Here is a 23,428-nt window from a genome sequence, read left to right on the forward strand (position 1 = left end):
AAGGAAGGAGCTAAGGAAGGAAGGAAGGGAAAATAAACAGTGCGTGGAGGATATGGCCGTGCTCGCTTTCCTACCTAAATAGGTATGATTGATCCTCCTTGGCGACGAAGGCATCGAGTCCGCAGGTGGATCGACTGGGCTTTATTCAATCATTTCTTCCCCTTTCCACGATCAAGAGTCGAATCGGGTTTACGCTCCTCACGCAAGATCCCGATCACTTGCATGCCCGTCGCTAGCTGCTTAGCGTATCTGGCTTGCCTACATACCGGTAGCGCAGCGCCACCCTCGACGCTATCAAAGAGCAACCAGGTTAATTTGATCAAATCAACACATGTAATCAAGCTTAGACTGAGGCGAGGTGCGTACCGTATACCCAAGGCGGTCGACCCCTCCTCTCAAGGTCGCCACAGGTACACGATGATGCGCATCATGCCCAATACTTACTCAACGCTTCAACGATCGCAAAACAGGATCCTTGGGGCTATTGTGCTATATAACGTCTTCCTAAGCATCTAAGCTTTCTCTATCGACTAATCGACCTTGTTGTCTCATATTTACACACAACCAGCCAGCTGGATCGGATGGATCCCGCGCCGGGACCCACAGGAGCCAAGATGGCCACTCTCTTGGCAGCAAAACAACACTGCCTGCCCGTCTGCCTGCCTCAGACTGAGACAACAGATCTGACATTAACAGCGACCGTCTTTTTGACCCAGCCAGCCCTGTCCGATTCTCTTCCAAGACACGCGCAACGGTCCGGCAGCTACCACCAAAAGGATGTTTGTTTTGGCTTGTGACCATACGGTTCCTGCAGGTGGGGGGGCCGCTCACGAGGACCCTGTGGCGCCTGCGGAGATTTTTTGGGGTGACGCCGGCCACCTTGCGCGCATAACAATTCAACATGAAAAAAAAGAAAGAAAAAAAAAAACGCCAACAGGACAGCCGCTTAGTAGGTCAATGTTCACAATCTTGATCGACTATTTGTGGCCCAGATCTGTCATCTCTCACGTCCCGGTATGGCCCCCAACCGACGCCACGTTTATTGCACCGCGGAATCGGAATCGAGGGCGCGATTCGGCGATGGTAGCCCCAAATAGATTTGTGTCCGCATGACTTTAATCCAGCCCTCATAAGAACTGACTCGCGGCGGATGCCGAGGTGCTGTTCTCTTTTCCCTCTCCCCCACTATCGTTACGCCCGTTACGCTCCATTCCAGCTAGTCCTTGCGTCAGACACGAGGCAACAGGCTGAACCCATGATCGCCTCAACTCCTGCTCGCTCAACATCGGATGCTTCTCCGGAAGCAAAATCCCCCACTGTTGTAGTCTCGCCCACACTGCCTCCTGGTGGCTTGGAACGTGCAACAAGGCTCTCATCCCATCCCATCCCATCCCACGCCCTCTCCCGCGTCCCCCTCCTTCCCCGGTTCCGCCACTACCCCAAGATAGGTACTACCTATACTACTCTGTTGGTCTGTGCTACATAAGTAGCCTCAAAAAGGTACGTTACCTCAGTACCAAGGTATCAAACTACCTACATGCTTGTTGTGCATTCGTGCAAATAGGTAGGTAATCGACTAGGTAGTAGGACGTATAGCCCAACTCCTTTTGAGCTTGGCAATCCCCCCCCTCCTCCTCGATATTACACGTGGATACCAACCCAACCCCAGCTACCCTTTTGCCCTTTTCCAGCCTTGGAAACTCTGCTAGCTACCGGATCCGTATCTAGCGTATCGGCAGACTCCGTTGACCCTGCTGCTCATTACAACAATCCCGTCGAGACGCCACGCAACGTAACCATCTAGAGTTGGGGTCCGTTTGACGCCATCAAATTCGCGACAGACTTGAATGCCGATCACTAAAGCGCGCCTTGAGTCCGCAGCCGATAAACTCCTAAACCCAAGCATCAATAGGTCGGAAGTAAACCCGGGGCCTAACCGTCGTTTTGGGCTCTCGTTATAGGTCAGTCATCAAAGGAACCTCCCTCCGACAACGACGCACTCGTCTGCTGCGCGGCGTCCCTATCTATAATCCTCAACCACCTCGCCCCACGCGCCGTCGCCGTGTCCCGGCCCCCCGGAACTGCGATCGGTCTACTCTGCTCTAAACTGCTGCCAACACCCAGGCTGCCGTTCCCGTTCCCACCGACGGCAGAACCAGTTCCACGTCGCCCCCTCCCCCGCCGCCTCCGTTTTTTTCCTCTTCTTTTGTCCTGCATCATCAGCGTCATCAGCACGCAAGAGCTCGCCGGCAGACTATGAAGCTGGGCCCAGTCAGCCATCCCGATGCACCATGAACCACGATGAAGACACCAAACCGAACACGATGGATCTGGACATGAACGCCAGCATGAGCGCCACCGGAAGCGTGAGGAGCGACTCCCTCGGCGCATTCGATCCCAACACCCAGCAGAACGGGCCAAAACCGCCCATCAAGAGGAGAGCTCCGATCGCCTGCAGAAGGTTTGTCCCATCCGCCCGCCTGGCGATCCACGACCCGACGAGCTAAACGAGGTCCAGATGCCGTCGCATGAGGAGCAAATGCATGCACGACAAGGCACAACCACCATGCAAATCTTGCGCGGAAGCCGGCATACCGGCCAATGAATGGTACCGACACCGCCAATCGATCCTCTCAGCCGAGTCTCCAAGCTAATTGACCGCAGTGTCTTCCCTCAACGCGGCCAGCCGGATCTAGATCGCGAGTATCGGCACCCTCGCTTGAGGGCGGAGAAGACCGCCAAGCGAGAGGCAGAAAAGGCGAAGCGCAGCTCGTCCGTCGCGTCCGTTTCGCAGGGGCTGCCCGCACCAGGGCTCGGAAAATCCGTAGACGAATGGGACTTTCTCCCGCCACTCCCCGAGATCGTCGATGCCGTGCGCATATTCACGCGGAATTACTTCCAGCTAGGCTTCATCCCGAAGGAGCTATTCCCACTGCAGCTGCAGCGAGACCACCGTTCCGTCAGCGTGTTCCTCCTGCTCGGCATCCTCAGCGTCTCTGCCCGCTTCTCGCCAGCGCTGGCCCAGAGGTACCAAGGGGAAATGAAGGCCGTGGACTACTTCATGGAGCGAGCCAGTATCATGGCGTTGAACGAGCTATACCAGGAACCTACCCTGGAGCGTTGCCAGGCCTTTTATTTACTGAGTCTTGCACAGCAAGGGGGCGGTTGGAAGAATCGAAGCTATGCAAGTCATCTGAGACGGGGAATACCAGAACCCGGGCTGACAGTTGGCAGATCAATATCGGCATTGCTACTCGAATGGCTGTGTTGATGCACCTGCATCGTGAAGAGTTTTATAAGATGAAAGATCCTACTAGAGAGATGATTATCAGGGCTGAATCCGCAAGGCGAACTTTGGTAAGCTGGGGAGGGGTACCAGAAACGAGGGAGAAGAAAGCACATGCTAACAGCTCGCAGTGGATGTTGCACAGTCCGTAATCAGCGTCACATATGCGAGGCTCCTGCTAACAAGCATTACAGGCCAAGACAACCTTCACTGCGGCGCTCTGTCGCCCGTCTCTCTCGCAGCCAACGACATAACGGCGCTGCTTCCTAGCAATGAGGAGGACTTCGCCTGCGGCCGCGAGCCGCTCTCCCGCGCAGCTCTCGAAGATACGCCCCCAGCGCGCGAGAATCCGTCTCTGATCCACCAACCGTCCCGGTCTCTATTTGCGAGCCTGATGCAGGCACACTACTATTGGGGCAAGATCGCCCGCAGGGCAATGGCCACTATGAAGAGCGCCGAGCCGTGGGACCCGACGAGCGAGTACGCCATCATGACGAAACAGTTGACCAACTGGGAACAGCGGCTTCCGCAAGATCACAGGTGGAGCATGGTCCTGCTCAAGGGGCACAAGTCGGTTGGCGAAGATTTGGTAGGTTCGAGGTCTCGGGGCTGGACTGGAGCAGGCTAACGATCGTAGGCTTATCTGGGAGTCACGATGGTTACGAAGCTCTGCAACATCGTGGTGAGAAGAGCATATCTTGATAAGTCCGTGTGCCACTTGTTGCATGGCTTGAAGCGAGAACTAACCGAAGCAGCATCATCAAAACGGACGAAAAAGACCCCCGGCGCCGAAACTTCTTCGCCCGCATGTCGGATGAGCTTTTCCGCAACGTACGGGAACTATACGAGCAGGTCGACGCCCAGTTCAGCGTGCGGTCCCCAGAAGAAGGAGTCGGGGCACAGATGGCATCATTCTGCGTCTACAGTTGTGGCCTCTTCGCCACCTATCTCGTCAAGTACAAGAACAGTAAGAACCCGATAGTCAGACTAGTATGAAACCCCATCTGACAAAACCCAGTCTGCTCGGACAAGTCAATCGTCAGACAAGCCCCCAACATGCTTCAGCGCTGCATGTCTATCCTTATCGAGTCTAAGCAGACCTGGCCCTTGGCCTCGCGCTGGCTCGAGTCGCTGGAGCGTTTCTCTCGCGATCCCAAAGCAGCCGCCTTCAGCCTCGAAGGCAGCATGGCCGACGGCGTACGTCTGACCGGCTCGCCCATGTCCGCAACGTGCTCGGAGTTGCTAACCATCCTCTTTAGAATGACCGCACGCTCCGCCCGCTGCATTCGTCGTCTTCCAACTTCCCGCTCCCGCGCTCAGATACACCCAAGTACCAGCTCCCCGGCCCACCGGCAACGCCTTTGGACGAGAAGAAGCCGCTGCCGTCATCACTACGGAATAACAGCATCAGCAGCGGCACAGCATCCAATATTCTCCCTCCCCCGAGTCCGTCACCGAGCATACAGCACCAGCAGAACAACGCCTCATTTCCGCTCCCGCCGCTCACGAACGTGCACCAGCAGCCGCAACTTCTTCATCAGCAGCATCACCAACAGCCACAGCAGCCGCAAGACCAACACCAACACCACCAACAGCAGCACCAGCAACTGTATCATCCACAAAACCAAAACCACCGTCAACATCAGCACCAGCAGCATCAGCATCAGCATCAGCATCAGCATCAGCACCAGCAACACCCGCAACAGACCCCAACACCCCAACCTCAAATGCAACAGATACCCCCCGAGATGCAAACGCACTTCTCTCCGCCCCTGTACTCCCAGGCCCCCTCACCGTACAGCCCGAACAACGGCATGGGCATGCTTGTGCAGGCCGCCGCCTTCGACACGGGCGCCCCGCCGTCGACGAACCCATACGACCCGACGGCCGCAGCCGCCGTGGCCGCCTTCTACAACTCGCCGGGGGCCGCTTCCATCGTCCTCGGCCCGGGCACCGACGGCTTCGAATGCGAGCTGCAGAGCTGGTTCGACGGCACGGCCCCCGTCCAGGCGACGAGCTGGATAGGCAATGGTGCCGCCGGTCTCGGGTGGTTCGGGTCTACCACGCAGTCATAACTCCATCTTACCGGTCAGGGCAGGAAGCATATGCCTTTTTTTTAAAAAAAAAAACTCCGGGGGAAGACGGCATATAATGTTTCTTAGCGGCTTCTACGGGCAGAGCGGTTTCACCTCGTTTTTCATTTTCACTTTTCATTTTCCCTTCTTGTCTTTTCTTCATAGACAAACTTATACTCTTGAATGAGGACTAAAATCAGGTAGGGGCAGGCAGGCAAGACAGGGCTGGGGGGGGGGACGAATCGAGGTGATTTACGCTACCACATACTGCGTCTTTCTCCGGCAGGAATACATAAATAGGCAAAAGACCGGTGCAAGCAGGGCAGGGCAGGCAGGGTATTGGATAACCATCTGGGTTTTTTTTTTTTTTTTTTTTTTTTTCATTTTTTTTTCATTATGCTCTCAATTACTCTTTTCTTTTTTTGCTTTTGTTTTGGTTCTTTTGCTGGTAGGACTTAAGGGGGGGAGGATGTTCGATGTGGGATTTTTTTTTTTTTTTCCAAATTCTCTTCCCCCGACCCCCTCAACCTCTCACAATTTGTTTTCTGTTTCCATCTCGGTTTTGTACAGCCTAGCGTTCCTATTAGAGATCGAGATACCACAGTCTAGTTGTTTTGTTCTCCCTTTTCTTTCTTTGCCTCTCCTTTGGGGAAAGGAAAAAAAAAAAAAACCCTGTTGTTGTGATTTTGACGAGGAGCCCTGTTGAACCGTCAGAACACCAGGTAGGCAGCGGACTGGTTATTTCTCAAAGGCCGTCACGGACTGCAATGCGAATCAGACCAAAACGAGGTATTGGCCGGGTGTGGGTGGCGGGGAGGCACACGGATTGCCTTGGTGTCACGGCAACTTCGCATGGCGACAAGCACAAGAGTCACGCAGTTAACACAATGAAGGGGGCAGAATTCCATTTGAGCGCTTTCTCTCCTACGGCCATGAGGCTGTGCTAGACAAGAGACCACTTGGCCCCGTCACAGTGCTTTGATATATGTCGCTGTCTTCCTCTGCTGGTTTCTTTCATCTCTCCTCACTGCGCCTACACTCTCCTGATCGGCCCATTTCGCAAGACCTGTTCTTCTCCATCCCATCCACAGTGCGCGGAAGCGTCGATCCGATGAAGGACACCCCGACGAAATCGCACCCAAGTATGGCCTAGAGAAATGCCTCCTGATCGAGAGAGACGAAGACTCCTCCTTTCCTGATGAACCTGATCACTTGACCAGTCTCGCTTATCTCAAGAAAGGATACGGCCGACTCCGAAATGTGTGTGTATTGACGTTGTTCGTGTTCCCGTCTCTCATTGTTCTCATTTCCCCATCGGAAAGATGAAATAGCAAACTCCCGTTCCTTCTGAGGGAAACTCCTTCTACATGATTTTTGGGTCGCCACCGCGCTTTCTATGCGAGGCGTACATGACAATGAGGACTCCCCGCCTTCTCGCTCTAAACCAGCCATCCGTCGCGAAAAATCAAAGTCCAGAAGATACAGCCAAGAGGGTAGGGGGTTGTTGTGTGGTTGGGGGTGGGTAGGGGGGTAGGGGGTTTGAAATCAGGTGTAGTGTCATGATGTGATGTGATGTGTGTGCTGGCAAGGGGTATTCGGTGTGGAATTAGTCCTGGGGTGGTGGTGCAAAGGTGTCTATATACACAAGAGAGGACTCTGTGTCGTTCGATGCTGTGTTGTGGCAAGAGTTGGGTAGTTGGCTGTTCTCTCTCTCCTCAGTTTGACGCAGATCCGGGCTTCGACAGGTTGAAGCCGGCTGCTCCAGGATATGGTGCTGGGCTCGGGGGATGGGTGTAGATAATCAAACAAGTCGAAAAGCAGCATCGTGTTCTCGAGGCACTCAAGTCTGCGACATGACGTTGGCGGAGCCACCAAGCTGACGCTTGACCTGCTCACGCGCCCAGCGGGCGGTCTCGATCGTTCTGGGCTGGAACTCGCGGTTGGTCTTCGTCTCCTTGATGAGAGCGGTGAGCCACTCCTGACGGAAGATGTCGACGAGCTCGCCGTTAGGGTAAGCATCGGCGAGATCACCAATGACACCCATGGAAGCCCTCATGAGGGCCTCGCTGCGGTTCATGTCGCTGGCGATCATGTTCAACAGCTGGAAGATGGAAGGCACGTATTGCTGAAGAGCAGGGGCTGTAAGAGTGTTAGCGGGGATTCCGTAACCAGGATCGGTGCACATACTCTTGTTGCCGGTCTTCATGGCACCAATAATGCCGCCCCAGGCGTCCATGATTCCCTCGCGAAGAGAAATGACATAGTCGTACATCTCGTAGGGACCCTCGGGACCGGCGTTGACCGTCGCTGCCTGCTGCAATACCTGGGCAATGACGGAGAGGTAGGTCTCGAAGTGGCCGCCAATAGCACCAGCAATATCACCGAAGCATTGCAGGATGGCCGGCTTGAACTGGTTGCTCAGGGCAGTGCTCTGCAAGGATTGTTAGTATGAAGGAAGGACGGGCTTGGGTGGCGCAACTAACCTTGAGGTTGTGCAGCAGGTGGTTCATGAAGTTGTCGCAGTACGGCTGGCTGCGCTCACCGAGAGAACGCGTAAGGTCGCTGACGAGACCAATGGCCATGGCACACAGGCCGGGCTCCTCCTGATTGGAGAGGGCGTTGTACAGGAAGGGGGTGAAGGCCTCCATGTACTTGGAGAAGTCCTCCTCCATGGCGTTGGCGAGGGCGCTGATGGCGGCGAAGACTCCATCCGGCACGCTGGACTTGTTTCCAACGGTGCTAAGGATCTGAAGAAGAGTCTGCATGATCCGGTCGCCCTGGGGGATGATCTCCTTGTCCAGTCTTTGGATGATGGCCTGGAGAACTGTGCATAGGCTGGTCTGCATCTCCTCAAGCATGATCTTATCCTCGACGCTGACAACCTGGCTCTGCATGGGGACAGTGCCCTCGAGACGCTCGATAATAACACCAGACAGGGAAGCGATGGGCGCCATGCTCTCGCTGGCGGCGTTCTGTACGAAGACGTTGAGAACCTCGTAGGCGGCGGTACGAACGTAGGAATCGCAGTCGGGGCGGGCCGTCAGGGCGAGCAGGTTGGTGACGCTCTGGTTGAAGTGGGGGGTCAGAGGGTTTTGGGCGTCGCTGATGTCGCCTGCGAAGCGCTCGGCCAAGTTCATGAGGGCCCAGCAGCACGAAGATGCTATCTTGGCGTTGCTCATCAGGCCATTGAACAGGGAACGAATAAGAGGGTCCAGGTGCTGGTTGGGGTCAATGCTGTCGGAAACGCTCTCGGTGATGCGGCCAAGCGCATAGGCGGTCGAGTCCTTGACTTGCAGGGAGCTGTCCTCCATCATGCCGATAAGGATAGGAAGCGCCTGCTTGACGATGGGGTCGAGGACCTTCTCATCGGGGCCGTCCATGATGGCGCCGAAAGCAGAAACGGCGGCATCACGGTGGTGCCAGTCTTCGGCACGCAGGTTGCCCTCGACGAACTGGAGGACGGGGCTGATGATGGCGGCACCAATGGCCTGGGCGTAGAGAGCGAGACACTGGTAGGCGGCGCGGGCCAGGTTGTACTCGTCATCGGCGGCATCCTCGTCCTGCTTGGTGAGGAGCATCAGGAGGACGGGCACAACTTCGTTGGCAGCTACGCGAGCGAAGTTGTAGAAGGGACGCATCTGGTCGGCACTCTCAACCTGGAAAAAAGCAAGGTTAGCAAAATAAGAAGAAGAAGAAGAGTTGCTGGGGAAGGCGGCTGTGGCGAACCATACCTGAGCGTTGTCGTCCTCGATGCCAATCTCCTCTTCGCAAACGGTGCTCCAGAATTCGACAGCGAGCTTGGCGACGTCCTCGTCCTCAGACTTCATACCCAGAATGGTCAGGCCAAACAGGGCCTTCTCCATGTAGAAGCGCATGTTATCGTAGTAGAGACCCATGATGCGGTTGAGGCATCCAAAGGCGCCCTGCTGTATCCTGGAGTCATCGGCCTGGGTGGCCTCGCAGACAACCTGCATGATGTAGTTGCGCTCGCCCTCGTGCTTGAAGTTGTTGCCGACGAACTCGAGGGAGTCGCCGAGGGCGGTGATGGCGGCCAGGCGGACCTCGAGGCTCGTCTCCTCCTTGCGCGCGCCCTGGACGACGGCGGTGAGGATGGCGTTGGAGTGAGCGATCAAGGCGGTTCGCAGTTCGGGGTCCTGGCTCTCGCAGATGTAACCGATGGTCGTCAGCGAGGCCTGCTTCTGGTGCTCGCCACCCTCACTGACGTTCTTGACGAGGATGCCCATGAGTTCCTGCCACTGGCCTCTCGGCAGCTCGATGGAAGCAATGGAGGAGATGACCTGGGCGGCGGCCTGGCCAGCCTGTGCGTTGGACGAGGAGAGGGTCTGCAGGGTCAGGTCCTTGACCCGGGTCTTGGTCTCGTCATCGGTCTGCTGGAGCCATTTTGCCTGGAGCTCCTGGTGGCGGCTGAAGTCGCGGGCGGTGAAGGCGTTCTTGAGAGCGAGACCGGCGGCGGCACGGATGGAGCCATCGGCGCTGTCGTTTGCAAGCTCTTGGACGAGAGTTGCGAGGTATAAGGGCTGTTGGGAAACGTTGGTTAGCAAATTTGCCTGCGGCGGTGGGGGGAGGGGGACTCGGCGTCCAAAAGTGGGCGGGCACGTACAAAGTTGTTGTCGGCGGCTTGTGTGAGTTGCTGCTCGGCAGCGTTGCGCAAGTTCGCGTCTGGTCAGAGTATTAGCCTCGTCTTCATCCTTCGAGTTGTGCTTGGCGATGCGCGTTGGGGTGGACAGCAGGCAAGGAAGGGCAGAGCCGGGTTACAATGTCCTGTAGAGGGAGGGACAGGAGAGAGGGAAGGGGTTCGCTGATGATATGCTATGAAGCCAAGGGCAAAGGGACGAGGAAGCCAAACTTACCAGGCGACAGCGAATTGGCCAAAACCTGGTTGATCTCTGAGCCCGACATGTTTGCCGCTCAAAATGTGGTGGTGGTATGTAGAAGGTAAGGCTGAGCCAGTGCCGATGTTTGGACGTGTTGTTCGGAGGGGGGCTCGTTGACAGGTTGCACGTGTCAGGTGGGAGGTAAGGGTTCAAGGCACCTTGGGTCTGAGCAGCAACAGCGGCAAGCAGTAGGGAAGGCGACGCGGGGGGGGGACAGTTGCTTTGTGCGGCGACGGCGGTCTAGACGACAGGCGCTCGTAGATTGGCGCGGTGTGTGTGAAAGAGACGAGACGGGGGTGTCAGGGGTGTGTGTGTGTGTGTGTGTGTGTGTGTGTCAGCAGTCGGCAGTCGGTAGTGAGCGAGTGCGGTTGGAGAGTAGGAAAAAAGGTAGAGTGACTGAGTGAGAGTGAGAGAGATGGGACCAGTCTGGAATCCGTATTAAAATGATGTGCCAAAGACAAGGTCTTGGGAGGAAAGTCTGTAGGGAATTAGAGGGCCACGGGCGTACCGTAAAGAAGATTTAACCGGGATGACAACAGACGGTAGCAGTGTGTGTGTGTATGTGTGTGCGAGAGAGAGGTTGTGTGGATGGGTCGGAGGAAGGTGAGGATTTTTCTTATTGTTTTTTTCCCTCTTGTCCCTTTGGGTGGTTTGGTGAAGGGAGAGACAGGAGCGGGACCTGGCGAGGTTGTTGACGATCAAAGTGCAGCGGCGAGAGCTGTGTGTACTGCCTACACAGGGACACGATTATGCTGTGTGCGTATGTGTGCCCGGTAGCCGTAGAAGACAGACAGATACATACGGGGGAGACGATGGAGACGGCGGGAACGGCAGAGACAGAGACAGACAGTGGCAGTGGCAGCTCCGACTTCTCCAGGCGGTGCAGTGAATGCTGGGAACACTGGAACAGTGGAAGGGGCAGTCATCAGTTGGGGGGATTGTCCAGCAGGCTGAGCAGTGCTGAGAATGCCAGGTATTCCTGCTTCTATTTTGGCGGAAGAGGTACGCCTGAGTCACTTCAGGTTTTGACGCAAACCGCCACTTTGGCCAAGCCAACGGGGGCGGAAGTGGGCTACTGAGGCTACCAGAGAGGTAAGAAAAAGGGCGTTTAATGAGTGTGGGGAAGCAAAGAGAGTGCCTGAAAAGAAAAAAATAAAAGAAAAAAAAAACACCCCCGAGGAGGGGTTGTTTCCGCGTACTTCTAGCCTGGACTCCCTCCTGCACTCCATAGGGGACGCCCTCTGGGAGACCCTGGGTTGAGGCAGATGGGATGCTCCAAGAATGAACCTATGCGAGACGCCCGTTTGCTCTCTCTCTCTCTGTCTCTCTGTCCCTCACTCTCTATATATCAGCATCTACCCTTTATCTGCTTGAGACTGTGATTTCTGGTTCAGCCGGGACAATGTACTACTACTACTACTACTACTACTACTACTACTACTACTACTACTACTACTACTACTACTACTACTACTACTACTACTACTACTACTACTACTACTACTACTATGTCAACCTGACTGACTGAGACGACGTAAACCAACCGAGGGCGGGGAAACTAAATCAAAATACTGGATGCGGGAGCATGTTTTTTCCCTTTCCTAATGCGGCGTCGTCCACTGCCTAGGCACGTACTCCGATTGCTGCCTGAGACCGTGCGTCCGTTAGGCAGCCGTCGCGAAGTACTTGATCTCCAAGCTTACAAGTGCCGGGTGTTCAAGTACCTCGAGGTTTCCCCCTATTTTGGGCTCAGTATCTGCCCCTCCCCGCCCACAGTCACGGGCAAACCCCCCCACACCGAAAAAGGAGACTTGCATTGGATGGATGCCCAGGGCTGCAGCTTGCGCCTGCGTTGCCCGGGCTGCCTTGCCTGGTTTGTTATTTTATTTCCTTCTCTCAGAAATGCAGAAGCGGGAAATGGTGCCTTGCCTTGCCTTGCCATGCCATGCACAAAAACAACACAAAATGGACCCCCCTAAAACCCTTCTCTTCCAAGAAACACGCAACCTGCGCACTAGAAAGCCCTACTACCCTCTGTGGCTAGAAGCAGAACGGGCCGCAAACCAACTCACGCACTTTCCTCCATCCGCTCACGCTACGTTCCCCCGCCCGGCCAAGCTTGAGACGACAGCTTGGGTTTTTCTTACCGAACCCAAATTTTGCAAGTGCGCACGTAAGGCTATCTATAACAGGTAATCTGCTCTACCGTACTCGCCTTAGTTCGGCCTTCTATGCAGAGGGGTTTGAGGGGGGAGGGACGTGACAGCACCCGAGCGCCCTTCTCCCCCCCCCCTCCCCCCCTCGAGTCATGCCTTAGACGTCATCTTGGGTTCCTGGCATCCGAGCGCCCGCCCGTCTGCCTGCGTGCCGTCCGCGGCCGACTGCCGTCACATGGGAACACGATGCTGTTACATTACCGAGCGGACGGCGGGCGCCGGTCTTTGTTTGACGAGAAGTCCCTTTCTCTCTTGCTTTGGAAGACCGCCTGTCTGATGTAGTTTCATCCTGTGAGGGAAACCACCAACACCATACCCCACCGCTGACGCAGATTTGGAAAACTGAGGGACGGGATCGATTATCTGATACCATGGGTTCCTCTCGGATTTTCTGCCATGTGCCCACCATACGTACCTCTTTGACATTACATAGCTCTAGAGCGTGGCCCCTACCTCCAACGGCATCATGCATATATGCCAAGCCTTGTTCTGGACTCTAGAAGGGAGCTTTGAAACACCGGTTGCTATCGTCTTCCAAGGCTACATTGGACCGTCTCGCAGGCAGATGTATTTTGTGAGTATTGATGTGTCGTCTTGGACGTGAGGAGGCCGATACGTTCGGGAATGAAACAACCTTTCATGCCCATCTTCTTACGCCTCTCATGTGAGTCCAATGCCTGTGATGGAGACTGCTGACTTGGTCAACGTCCTGCATCGCAAAGCTCGCAGTAACCTTTCTACCTGGTCTCCTCGTTCGAAACCGTATCCCACCCTCGAGAGGTTTGCGTCTGCGCACCGCTTCCCATCAGGGGGGGAGGGAAGACCAAAAATCATCGTGCCAACGTTGCGCAGGTCAGACAGTCGTAGGTGGGGAGAGTACGAAGCCTGAACATCGCGAAACTGAGGGGACGGCATTCCCAGGCAGGTGTCCGCGAAGTAGATCGCCAAGCGCGATGTCCTCGCTGGATTGAGCAACAAGCCTAGTATTGTCGATACGCATTCAGCCACGTTGAAGTGTACCTACAGAGCTACTGGAACTCTTCTCCTCCTCGCTGTCCTCTGCCTCCTGCTTCTTCTCAGCCTTGTTCTCCACAGGACCCTTCTTCTTGCAATTGTCAGTCTCCTAGTCGGCGTGTAGTCAGGGAATATTATGTAGCACGTAGTAAGGGCCCCAAGGATTAGCTCAACGCTTGTCTATATCCAATCCCGGCCTCTCTGCAACCACCTCTATTACTTCATGCTTCACCTAAATAACTCGGACAACCGGCGCTTTGTTGTTATCTTAGTCCTTGCAAGAAGCATAAAGATTAACGTTAGCAGCTTTAGACAATTAGTGTAGCCTAAAAGCAAGCTGCTAAATAGATATAAGCACCTAGGTATAGATGGACCTTGTTATCATCTTTAGACTAGATGGTGAAAATATAAATATTCTCTAATAGAGTTGTGTCTATTGTTATGTGTATTGTTATAATCCTGATCTTTCTATATACTACGTGGCTCTTTATCTAGCGTGGAAGGGCTATGCCCAAACCTCCCAGCTTGGTCTTCTGAAGCCAATGGAATCGAAGTTGAATTCTCTACATCAGCCTCTTGCGAGGCGTTGAAGGTCATTTTCTTGACTTCTCGTTAACCTAAGGAATAGCTACAAATGGCTAATATCTGCAATGGCAAGAGACCTGGTGTGGCTCGGAGTGGTCCCTATAGATACCATCAGACGACATCTTTCGTGCTAAGAGAAGATACCTAGTTAGAAACGCGTAGCGCGGGAATCCTTGGCCAAGGCGTTATAGTGCGCCGATGGTTTCTGTTCATGGAAGCATGCATCTAGTCGAAACAGAGCATCCATCGCCCACGTTAGGACTCGGGTTTGAGCCCGTAAAGCAGACAGATCCATCCTCATGTGGTGTCCTCTAGCGGGGTTTGCATACTGCGTCGGATGCTATCTAGACCGATATGTAATGGTTCCCGGCCATCCCCGGGGCGATTTGAACGTGCCGATGAGGCCCCCCCGCAGGTTACGAGAAGGAAGACGAAGGGATGGCTGCGGAGGAGAGAACATGCTCTCTCTCTCTCTCTCTCTCTCTCTCTCTCTCTCTCTCTCTCTCTCTCTCTCTCTCTCTCTCTCTCTCTCTCCCTCGCTCTCGCTCTCCTCACCACAGTCCTACGGCCGAGTCTTGTCTCTGGGCATACCTGCTGATAGTGTCTCGCCACGGGCGCTTATACAAGATTCGGTTACCGAATATGTGGTCGCCTGGAGATGTCAGCCCCGTATCCGGGTGCGAGTCCGGGCGGCCGACACGGCGAGCCATCAACCGATGGGTTGTACGTGGCGCTATATCATGTAATGCTGCGCTGTATCGTGCCAAAATCGATACCTTTCGGGGCGGTCCAGCAACACCAAACGTCTCGAGCGTGGCAGGTCCAGCCATCCCGAATGGCCCAGGGGAGGCGGCTCATCACCCTAGAGGTCAAGATACATCTCCCTGGGCTCATTGAGCTTTCGGGGTAACTTGACGCCGCGGCGTTCAATATCACCCTGCCAAAGCATTTGCCAGTTGGCCGCTGGGTTGCGCGGGTTTGGCAGTAGGCCGGTTGATAGTTCGGGCTGGTAGTCCGCCAGCCCGTCATCCCAGAGGCCTCTCCGGACCGCACGGCGGGAATCGTCGCCGTCGCTCCCCTCTTCGTTGGTACCACGGGGGATTTTCGACCTGGACTCTCGACGCGAGGCACCTTCACATCGTGGACGTGGCGGGCGGCGGGGGGGGGACCGCAGCTGCAGTTGCTGAGGGAGCTGCTGCATCTCCTTGCCCACATGTTCTTGTCACTGCTGCTGTAACTGCTGCCGTTGCTGCCGTTGCCGGAAGTTGTGGACTTACTGCTTGAGACGCCTGTAAAGGGGTACCTTGGGCGAGAAAGTCATTAACGGCAAGCCCGGCAGCGGGGGAAAAAAAGGAAAGGCTGGAGGGACACGGGTGGTTAGTTCCCCATGCCGTAGCCATATCGAATAACGTTTGTAGTCATAGTCTCGCATCTTGGCAGCGTTCAAAAGGGGGTGTCCTTCTTCTGTCTTCACTCCACGGGGGGGGCGAGGCGAGATCACCTTGACTAGATTCCCATTCATGCATTGGCAAAACTGCTCCAACAAGAAGATACAGAAAAAAATGCCTTTCGTGGCTATGCTGCTACACCGCCGACAGTTAACGACAAAAAACCTCGTCGGCCATGCCCGGTCAGTCATCCATCTGCTTTTTTATTCTCAACCTCGTCCCCACGATATGCATGTCTGAACCCCAACATTTTTTTTCATTCCCTTGAATGCGTATAAAAGAAGAAGAAGAAAAAGACCGTCCCACGCCACGCCTCATTTTCGAGACTTGACTGCCACCTTTTTTACATGCCGTTCGCCTTGTCTTCGAGGACCGAGACGAAGCCCAGCGCACCGTTCGTTCCGTTTGTTCCGTTAGCCGACTCGAGGTTCAGCTCTTGGCTCATGGGCCGTGTGGGCATGGGTTTGTGGAAGACGGGGCTCCCGGGGCGGCTGCCGATGAACTGTAGCGCTCCGCGTTAGCAACAGGCGGACGGATATTCATCACGGCCAAGGTGGGGAGGAGGGTGTCGGGGAGAGAGAAAGAGCACTCACGTTGCTGGCGGCGCTCAGCAGGGCAACGAGGGAACTCTGCACCACGTCCTCGTGGATGCCGATACCCCAGTACCTCTGCTTGGTGCCGGTAGCCGTGCACTCGATGTAGGTGGCGGCCTTGACGTCGCGGCCGGCGCCGATGGCGTGCTCCTTGTAGTCCTCGACGTCGAGGGTGACGCCGACGCTCTTGAGGGCGTTGGCCAAGCTCGAGATGGGACCGTTGCCGCGGCCGCGAAGCCTGTGCTCCTTGCCGTCGATGGCGACGACGCCCTCGAACACACGCTGAAGGTTCTTGGTGTCCTGGGTCTTGCCGGGCTGGGGCGGCGCGGGGGACTGCGAGCGGTCCGGGGCGATGCTGTAGTCGACGAGGGTGAAGCGCGGGTTGTCGCGGAGGTAGTAGGTCGACTCGAAGAGCTCGGTGATTTCGTCCGAGAGGAGCTCGCGGCCGAGCTGGTCGGCCTTGTCCTGCACGACCTTGGAGAAAGCGACCTGCAGGCCGCGGGGGAGGTCGAGCTGGAGCTTGCGAAGGATGATCCAGGCTGCGCCGCCCTTGCCGCTCTGGGAGTTGACGCGGATGATGGCCTCGTAGGTGCGGCCGATGTCGGTGGGGTCGAGGGGCAGGTAGGGGAGCTGCCAGTGCTCGTCGTTGGACTTGACCGTCTGCTCGCGGACCTGGAAGCCCTTCTTGATGGCGTCCTGGTGGGAGCCGGAGAAGGCGCAAACGACGAGGGAGCCGCCGTAGGGGGCGCGGGGGTGGACGGGGATCTTGTTGCAGACCTCGACCATGTCGATGACGCGGTTCAGGTCGGAGAAGTCGACGTTGGGGTAGACGCCCTGGGTGTAGAGGTTCAGGCCGAGGGTGACGAGGTCGACGTTGCCTGTGCGCTCGCCGTTGCCGAAGAGGCAACCCTCGACACGGTCGGCGCCGGCCATCTGGGCCAGCTCGGCGGCGGCGACGGCGCAGCCTCTGTCGTTGTGGGGATGGAGGGAGACGGCGATCTTTTCGCGCTCGGTGATGTTCCTGCAGAAGTACTCGATCTGGTCGGCGTAGACGTTGGGGGTGGCCATCTCGACAGTGGCGGGCAGGTTGAAGATGATGGGCACCTCGGTGGTGGGCTCCCAAGCGGCCTTGACGGCCTCGCAAATGCGGATGACGAACTCGGGGGAGGTGTCGGAGAAGGTCTCGGGGCTGAACTCGAACTGCCAGTTGGTCCCGGACTGGGAGGGGTCGTCCTTGGTCAGGGAGCGCACCAGCTTGGTGCACTTGACGGCCAACTCGACGCTCTCGTCCTCGGTGAAGCCGAAGACGATCCTCCGGAAGCACTCGCTCGTGGCGAGGTAGATGTGGACGATGGCGTTCTTGGCGCCCTTGAGGGACTCTACTGTGCGCTTGATGAGGTCCTCGCGGCAGGGGGAGAGGACCTGGAGGTATACGTCGTCGGGGACGGCGCCGGGGGTCTCGATGAGGCGGCGAGTGAAGTCGAAGTCGGTTTGCGAGGCCGACGGGAAGGAGACCTCGATCTCCTTGTAGCCCAGGTCGCACAGCATCTTGAAGTAGCGCCACTTCTCATCGCCGTTCTACACGCGGGGGCCGGTGTTAGCGCCACGGGGACTAGATGTACAGCACGGTAGGGGGGAATCCGTGAGGAAGGTAGAAGACGTGCCATTGGGTCAACCAAGCTTTGGTTGCCATCGCGCAAATCGGTCGAGAGCCATCGCGGGGCTTTTGTGATGGTCTTGGAGGGCCATTGGCGGTCGGGAAGATTGAGAGGAGGGAAGGGCTTGTACTTCTTCCACGGTTCCTTGAGCCTGTCATAGGAGAGGTAGTTAGTCTACGGTCATTTTCTCCGGGCGAATTCTTCGCCTATTGTGGCTCTGGGGTTCTGGTTGTTTGGGCATCCATCGAGTCACCTACATGGGCATCTTGGGCGAGTGCGGGGCAGATCTCGCGGGGAGGTGTAAGTACACTAAAATAAAATAAAAAACTAGGGCGGATCTTTTCCTGGGGGGGAGTGGCGTCACACAATAAAGAGTCTGGAGAAATGGAGTATCTTGGTCTGCAGAACGAGGGAGAGAGGTCGCAAAGGGTGTTTGTAGAAAAAAGTATCGCGAACGGTTCGAGAGTTAGAAATCACAGACACAGAGGGAGGAGGGAAAGATTTTGAGTCATAATATTCGTCCGTCGCAGAGCGTCGGGAACTAGGTACGAGGATGGAGGACGGGGACGTCGACCAAACCCAGTCTCCATTTTTCGACACGCCCCTCCACTAGAAAAGGCTGTAAGGGACACGGGTACGTACACTTTTGTATCTTTTGCATCGACTTGGACTGACTTGATGGGCTGCAGTGCAGGTTGAACACGCCTTTCTTTTGACTATCTTTACCATTTTCTATTTCCCCCAGATATTCCTGATATTGGATTGGATCACAGCGTCCGTCAAACCGGCTCGGTGCAGCAGGCCTAGTCCTAGTCCTCCAACGTCCTTTACTGCATCGTGCATGCAGTCAGGTCAGTAAGGACTCAGTCTACAGGCACCACGCAGACAAGAAGAGAGCGGTTGGACTTCCGCTGTCAAGGTGCCTGCTGGCCGCCGCTGTGCTCTGCCGCAGTGCATATCGCCCGCAGTCGCCGGCTCCTACACATTGAACGAGTCGAAGCAGCTGTGGGCGCTGCAGTGACAACGCGGCAGACAATTTTTTTCCCTATTCAATTTTTTTTCTCTCTCTTTCCCTGCACCTTCTCATCCTATATAACGTAGTAGGTAGGTTATTGCTCCAAACTCCATGTCATTGGAGTAGGGACCCACATTCGAGTCCCCCCTCTTCTCCACATCACGCCCTTCAGAGCGGTGCCCAGCTGCTCCCATTGGTCGCCCCCTTTCCCACGCAGCCCCAACTTGACCGGTCGTGCATGGCGGGGTTGCTTTGCTCTCCCGGCGCAGCGCAGGGCAGCGCAGTAGCAGCCACTACACCAACGTCAGCTGTTTCTGTTTTCCACCCTGCAAGCGTCCCTGCTTGTAGATTTCCGCGACTGCCGGTCGATTTCACGCGAGGTATGCTCTCCCGCCCACCCTCCGCCCTCAAACTGCCAATCGAAAATATGTCCTGACGACCAATGGCGCTTCAACTGCTCCCTTTTGGCTCTAGTTCTGGACCTCGAAGCCTTGCCTGCTCCGGTCTTCGTCCGAGAGCTGTCTACCTCTGAACCGGGCTTTTGGGCCTGACTCATTGCCTGAACGGCTTTCGTAGGGACCGTCTCGGACGGCTTTTCCGAACTTGACGTTGCAGAATCCACTTCGCGATGCCTCCTCTGATGTGTCCCCCGACTCCCCAGACAATACAGGCAAGATGGAGAGTCTTTGAGGTGGGGGGTATGCCGACCCTAACCGACACCGCATCCGATCATCGCTCGCGAGCCCCCAGCTTTCCCGCGGCTTGGCGATTACGAGGGTCCGCGGCCGACTAATCGCGTGCTCCGGAGAGGGGTCGGCGATGGGGCGCCCACTCTGCTTAACCCCCGATGACCGGCCGCTTTGCATCGCGCCATTCGCCCGTGGGCCCCGTCACCCCCTCTTCACCGGACGGTAGGTATTTTCCGCGTCCGCCGCCATCGATGAGACATGCAGACGACCGCTAACAGCAGGAACCCCATTGCACCTGTTGCAGCTGCACCCATACGAGCACAAATCTTAAACGTAGACCGTGGAACTGATTGACGAGCGGGCTCCAAAGCCTCCACAGGCCGTATTCCAACGTCCTGTGAGCTGAGCTGACCCTCAGGACTTAAGGTCCAGAGGTCCTTTTTGGCACGTGTGACTATCACGACCTTCTTTTCAAGCCACCCTGAGTGCGCCCTGAGCCCGCAATTTGTGCTTCCATCACGTTCGTCTTTGCGATCTGGGAACTATTCGGTTGGTCACTAGAGGCAAGGTGGACGTGGACTGTTTGGTTTCTGAAATCTGATTTAGACGTCTTCGTCTATGTCTATCTTCATAATAGGCGGGTGCTATGTACAACAACTGGGTACATCAAACCCTCTGCTTAGTCTCGCAGCGGAAGATGTAGAGAGGTTGCAGGCGTGGTATATACGTCCAACAGTTGAACAGCACATCTCTCCTAGGGAACCCCATGGAGAAGAGTAGAAAAAGGGTGCCGTTGAGGAAGACGTGAAAGAAGAAAGAAGGAAGTGTGGAAAGCCGCACCACTCCCCTCCATCCTGTCTACCCCAATGTGTTGGTGCGAGAAATATGTACACATGAAAAGAAACGAGCCATTAAGGACGAGGCATCGGCCGTTAAAACCAAGCTCCCCCGTGCCAACCCGATCCAGCTGTCACTTTGATCTGATCCTGATGATCCGCAAAAGAAAGAAAAAAGATCAGAGAGACAAGGAAAAAAAAAAGAAAGAAAAAGAACAACTCGCTTTTCCCCGCTTGGTACCGTTGACGCCCAAAGGATTGATATTGTTGCCCGCTTCGGTTCGTTTGTGGCTGATCTTCATCCCCACTCCCTTACCACGTGAAACTCTCTTCCACAAAGTCGACCACAGTGCCTTCGTCCTGTACCTCTCTCACTGCCGCTCTCACATCATCGGCCAAGGCTCCAGGTCCGCAGATGTGCACACACATGGCACCCTGCTGCTCTGAGACCTCGCGCTTCATCAACAAAGGAATATTCGGGCGTCCAGGGAACATTTGAACTGTGTTGGAAGCCGAAACAATCTGCTGGGAATTTTGAGGGCGCGTGATGTAGAGCTGGATGCGGAGGATGTCCTTGCGGTTGGGTAGGCGGAGGACAGTGTCCATCCACGGGCGAACCCACTCGAGGGCCTCGTAATCACGAACGATCCAGACCAGGGTGATGCGTCTCGTTGCCACACTGCCGTTGTTGTAGCCATCGATGAGGGGCTTCAGGTAGGAGATAGCATGGGTGATACCAGTGGCACCGGCGAAGAGAACGGCGTGGCCATACGAGTCGAGCGAATGGTGGCCAGAGTAGGGTCCCTCAACCACAGCCTTCATACGGATGGCGCGGTCACCGCTCTGGCGGGCGACATTGTAAAGATCGCGGGTGAAGCCGGTGTGGGCACCGATGATGAACGAGATCGAGGTTGTCGTGTTTTTCTTGTCGATGCAGGCAGACTGAGCCTTCTCCTCGTCCAGATGCACCGCGCGGTGGTCGGGAATGTGCTCAACCCAGCCGATGGAGAAAGGATGGCAGTCCCAAGGTCGGATGTCCTTGAAGCGCAGGTAGGCATGGGTGCCAGGCTTGACGTCGACGTAGCGCGGAAGGTTCATTGTGACACGGGTGCACTCGCCAGGGACAGCCTCAACGATAGCGTCAGTGACACCACGGTCAGACCAGTTCATGTAGGCGACGCGGACGATGCGCGCCATGCGTTCGAGAAACCACAAGATGAAGATGGCAATCATCCAGGGGAGCTGGGGAAGGCCACCAGGCATTCCAGCGACGGCGCAGTGGATGTACGTCATCAGGAAGATGAAGAAGGCTAGGATGATGTGAACGTTGAGGAAAGTCTCGTAGAAGGCGTGACGGACCGGCGAGAAGGAGAGGATCATGATGACGACGAGGGCGATAGTGCCAGCCATACCTGAGCCGATGAAGAGCTGGCTGGACATTCTATCCCAAACACTGTCCCATCCGCCATCGGCAACCTGAACAATCAACCACGCGATGGTGTGGAGGACAGCCTCGATGACAGACATGCGGCCGATCCACCGATGGAGGAGATTGTAAGTGTCGAAGCTCACGTGGAGCATGCCGATGAGCGGGTTGTTGCGACCGGCAAGGATGATGAGGGGTACCATGTTGACGATGGAGAGCGTGCCAGATCGGCCCCGGAGTTCGGCGCAGAAGGCGTATATGTTGGCATTTTGCCAGTTCAAGAAGAACATGTAGACCATGTTGCTGGCCAGGTAGAAACCCAAGATGAAGCTGTGCATGCGCGAGGGCAAAGTACCGATACCAATGGCGTTGGAGAGCTTGATCTCCTTGTTGTGGCGTTTGTTCCAGAGGGGAGCGTAGATGAGATGCTTCTTCAAGCTAGGCATCCAACTCCATTGAGCCGTCTTCCAGTAGTTCTGTCTCTCGCCCTCGACGGACATGGCTGACACATGACGGAGCTGGGCCCAAAGGATACGGCTAATAGTGATGATGAGGACGATGACGGCCATGCCGCCAAAGCTGGCCCAGAGCATGTCCTTGAACATCATGTTGACGGGCTGGTTCACGCCATTTAGGTTGAAGGAGTAGGGAGAGATGGTTGAGGTGGCCGTGGCCGCCCCTGTGCCCTCAGCGGCATGAGCACGCTGTTGAATAACTTTGGTGGGGACGAGATCCGCCACCAGACCGGCGAGCCTGCGCCGGTGAGAGTCCATTTGATTCTCTTGCAGTGTTTGTTATTGGTGTCGTGATTGCTGTGAAGCTGAAAAGTCAAAGTCGAGTTTGAAATGTGAGTGAGCTTTAGTGGGTTTCCCAAGGGGGAAAGTGCGGGCAAATTACGATCGGCCAGGGGCGACTTGAGTTGGTGACTTGAGTTGTCGAGGTCTGATGTAGGCTTCCGGTTTGAGAGGATGTCGAGCGGTGAACAGACAGATTCTGCAAGAGATTGCTGGAAACGTCCACAGAGTCGAGTGTGAGAAGAGGCGCACTGTTATTGTGAGTGACGATCGAGCTACAATGTCATTGTGTTGCACGATGCACGAGTGACAAGTTAGGTAGGACAGGTAACAGCAAGCCTGTTCTGGGGCAATTGGGCCTTTGTAAGTACCGACACAGTGCCAGGGATGACGTGGAGTGGATGGATGTCGTTGCAGTAGATCTGGCCACCGAAGAATGCGCTCAACGTCGCAGTCAGCGGTGGGAACACAGGAGTGACGGATGTCAAGTCAAGTCGGGGAGTCGTCGAGATGCAGATGGTCGGAATCCTCGTGCTGATCTTGGGCTCCACTAATTGTGTGGAAGCGAGGGCGGCTCGTGTATTAGCGATCCCAAGGGGGCTAGGTCGATCTGAATCTGGCCCAGAAGGAGCCGGCTCGACGGGAGTGAAATAAAAGAGGCGTGAGCAGATGGTGTGGTGTGCGCGAGAGGGCTGTGAGGTTGGCGTATGAGCGACGGGAGACGAAGCAACGCCAATATATTGTGCGTCTCGTAGCTGGCCCTTGGCAAGGTCTCGTGCCGCGTTCTTTCGGAATCGAGGAGCCGGAATCCCTTCTATTGTTGGTGGGGGAAAAGAGACGGTAGGAGTCGAACGATGAGATCAGAAAAAGCTCTCCAAAGCTAAAAGGCCGAGTTTGC

The 23,428-nt window shown here is 55.8% G+C and overlaps 5 protein-coding genes across 5 annotated transcripts; 1 reads left to right on the forward strand and 4 right to left on the reverse strand.

Moving 5' to 3' along the window:
* Window positions 1-2,031: 2,031 nt before the first annotated feature.
* LY79DRAFT_706537 (uncharacterized protein) lies at window positions 2,032-5,623 on the forward strand. Its single transcript, XM_060565030.1, has 10 exons — window positions 2,032-2,461; window positions 2,519-2,608; window positions 2,665-3,184; window positions 3,235-3,357; window positions 3,418-3,430; window positions 3,481-3,875; window positions 3,924-3,991; window positions 4,042-4,253; window positions 4,305-4,483; window positions 4,546-5,623. The coding sequence occupies exons 1-10, from the start codon at window positions 2,292-2,294 to the stop codon at window positions 5,359-5,361; spliced, it is 2,586 nt and encodes an 861-aa protein (XP_060409832.1). The 5' UTR covers window positions 2,032-2,291; the 3' UTR covers window positions 5,362-5,623.
* Window positions 5,624-7,201: 1,578 nt separating this feature from the next.
* Window positions 7,202-10,281, reverse strand: LY79DRAFT_524176 (armadillo-type protein; the record flags this gene model as incomplete). The annotated part of the gene is made up of 6 exons (XM_060555605.1): window positions 7,202-7,500; window positions 7,549-7,792; window positions 7,845-9,017; window positions 9,093-9,899; window positions 9,983-10,041; window positions 10,233-10,281. The coding sequence occupies 6 exons, from the start codon at window positions 10,279-10,281 to the stop codon at window positions 7,202-7,204; spliced, it is 2,631 nt and encodes an 876-aa protein (XP_060409833.1).
* A 4,301-nt stretch (window positions 10,282-14,582) lies between these two features.
* Window positions 14,583-15,487, reverse strand: LY79DRAFT_566262 (uncharacterized protein). The gene has a single exon (XM_060558799.1). It carries the CDS (start codon window positions 15,284-15,286, stop codon window positions 14,810-14,812), a length of 477 nt encoding a protein of 158 aa, XP_060409834.1. The 5' UTR covers window positions 15,287-15,487; the 3' UTR covers window positions 14,583-14,809.
* On the reverse strand, window positions 15,488-18,403 carry LY79DRAFT_566263 (2-isopropylmalate synthase). The gene is made up of 4 exons (XM_060558800.1): window positions 18,028-18,403; window positions 17,777-17,921; window positions 16,113-17,690; window positions 15,488-16,021 (listed from the first exon to the last, which is right to left on the reverse strand). The coding sequence occupies exons 1-4, from the start codon at window positions 18,033-18,035 to the stop codon at window positions 15,863-15,865; spliced, it is 1,890 nt and encodes a 629-aa protein (XP_060409835.1). The 5' UTR covers window positions 18,036-18,403; the 3' UTR covers window positions 15,488-15,862.
* A 2,219-nt stretch (window positions 18,404-20,622) lies between these two features.
* LY79DRAFT_583043 (ferric reductase like transmembrane component) lies at window positions 20,623-22,509 on the reverse strand (the record flags this gene model as incomplete). Its single annotated transcript, XM_060560300.1, has 1 exon — window positions 20,623-22,509. One exon carries the CDS (start codon window positions 22,507-22,509, stop codon window positions 20,623-20,625), a length of 1,887 nt encoding a protein of 628 aa, XP_060409836.1.
* Between the last annotated feature and the right edge of the window lie 919 nt (window positions 22,510-23,428).

This window comes from Colletotrichum navitas, assembly GCF_030913465.1.
Source record: "Colletotrichum navitas strain CBS 125086 chromosome Unknown LY79scaffold_77, whole genome shotgun sequence".
Lineage (NCBI taxonomy): Eukaryota > Fungi > Ascomycota > Sordariomycetes > Glomerellales > Glomerellaceae > Colletotrichum > Colletotrichum navitas.

What these genes read in the sequence shown, in the direction of transcription:
- LY79DRAFT_706537 (XM_060565030.1), top strand. Translation starts at nt 2,292, where the DNA reads ATGAACCACGATGAAGACACCAAACCGAACACGATGGATCTGGACATG. An exon ending in GCTCCGATCGCCTGCAGAAG is followed by an intron (nt 2,462 to 2,518) that starts GTTTGTCCCATC and finishes AACGAGGTCCAG; the next exon opens with ATGCCGTCGCATGAGGAGCA. An exon ending in AGTCGGTTGGCGAAGATTTG is followed by an intron (nt 3,876 to 3,923) that starts GTAGGTTCGAGG and finishes TAACGATCGTAG; the next exon opens with GCTTATCTGGGAGTCACGAT.
- LY79DRAFT_566262 (XM_060558799.1), bottom strand. Translation starts at nt 15,286, where the DNA reads ATGTGGGCAAGGAGATGCAGCAGCTCCCTCAGCAACTGCAGCTGCGGT.
- LY79DRAFT_566263 (XM_060558800.1), bottom strand. An exon ending in AAAGCTTGGTTGACCCAATG is followed by an intron (nt 17,691 to 17,776) that starts GCACGTCTTCTA and finishes CCCCGCGTGTAG; the next exon opens with AACGGCGATGAGAAGTGGCG. An exon ending in TGCTGAGCGCCGCCAGCAAC is followed by an intron (nt 16,022 to 16,112) that starts GTGAGTGCTCTT and finishes GGAGCGCTACAG; the next exon opens with TTCATCGGCAGCCGCCCCGG.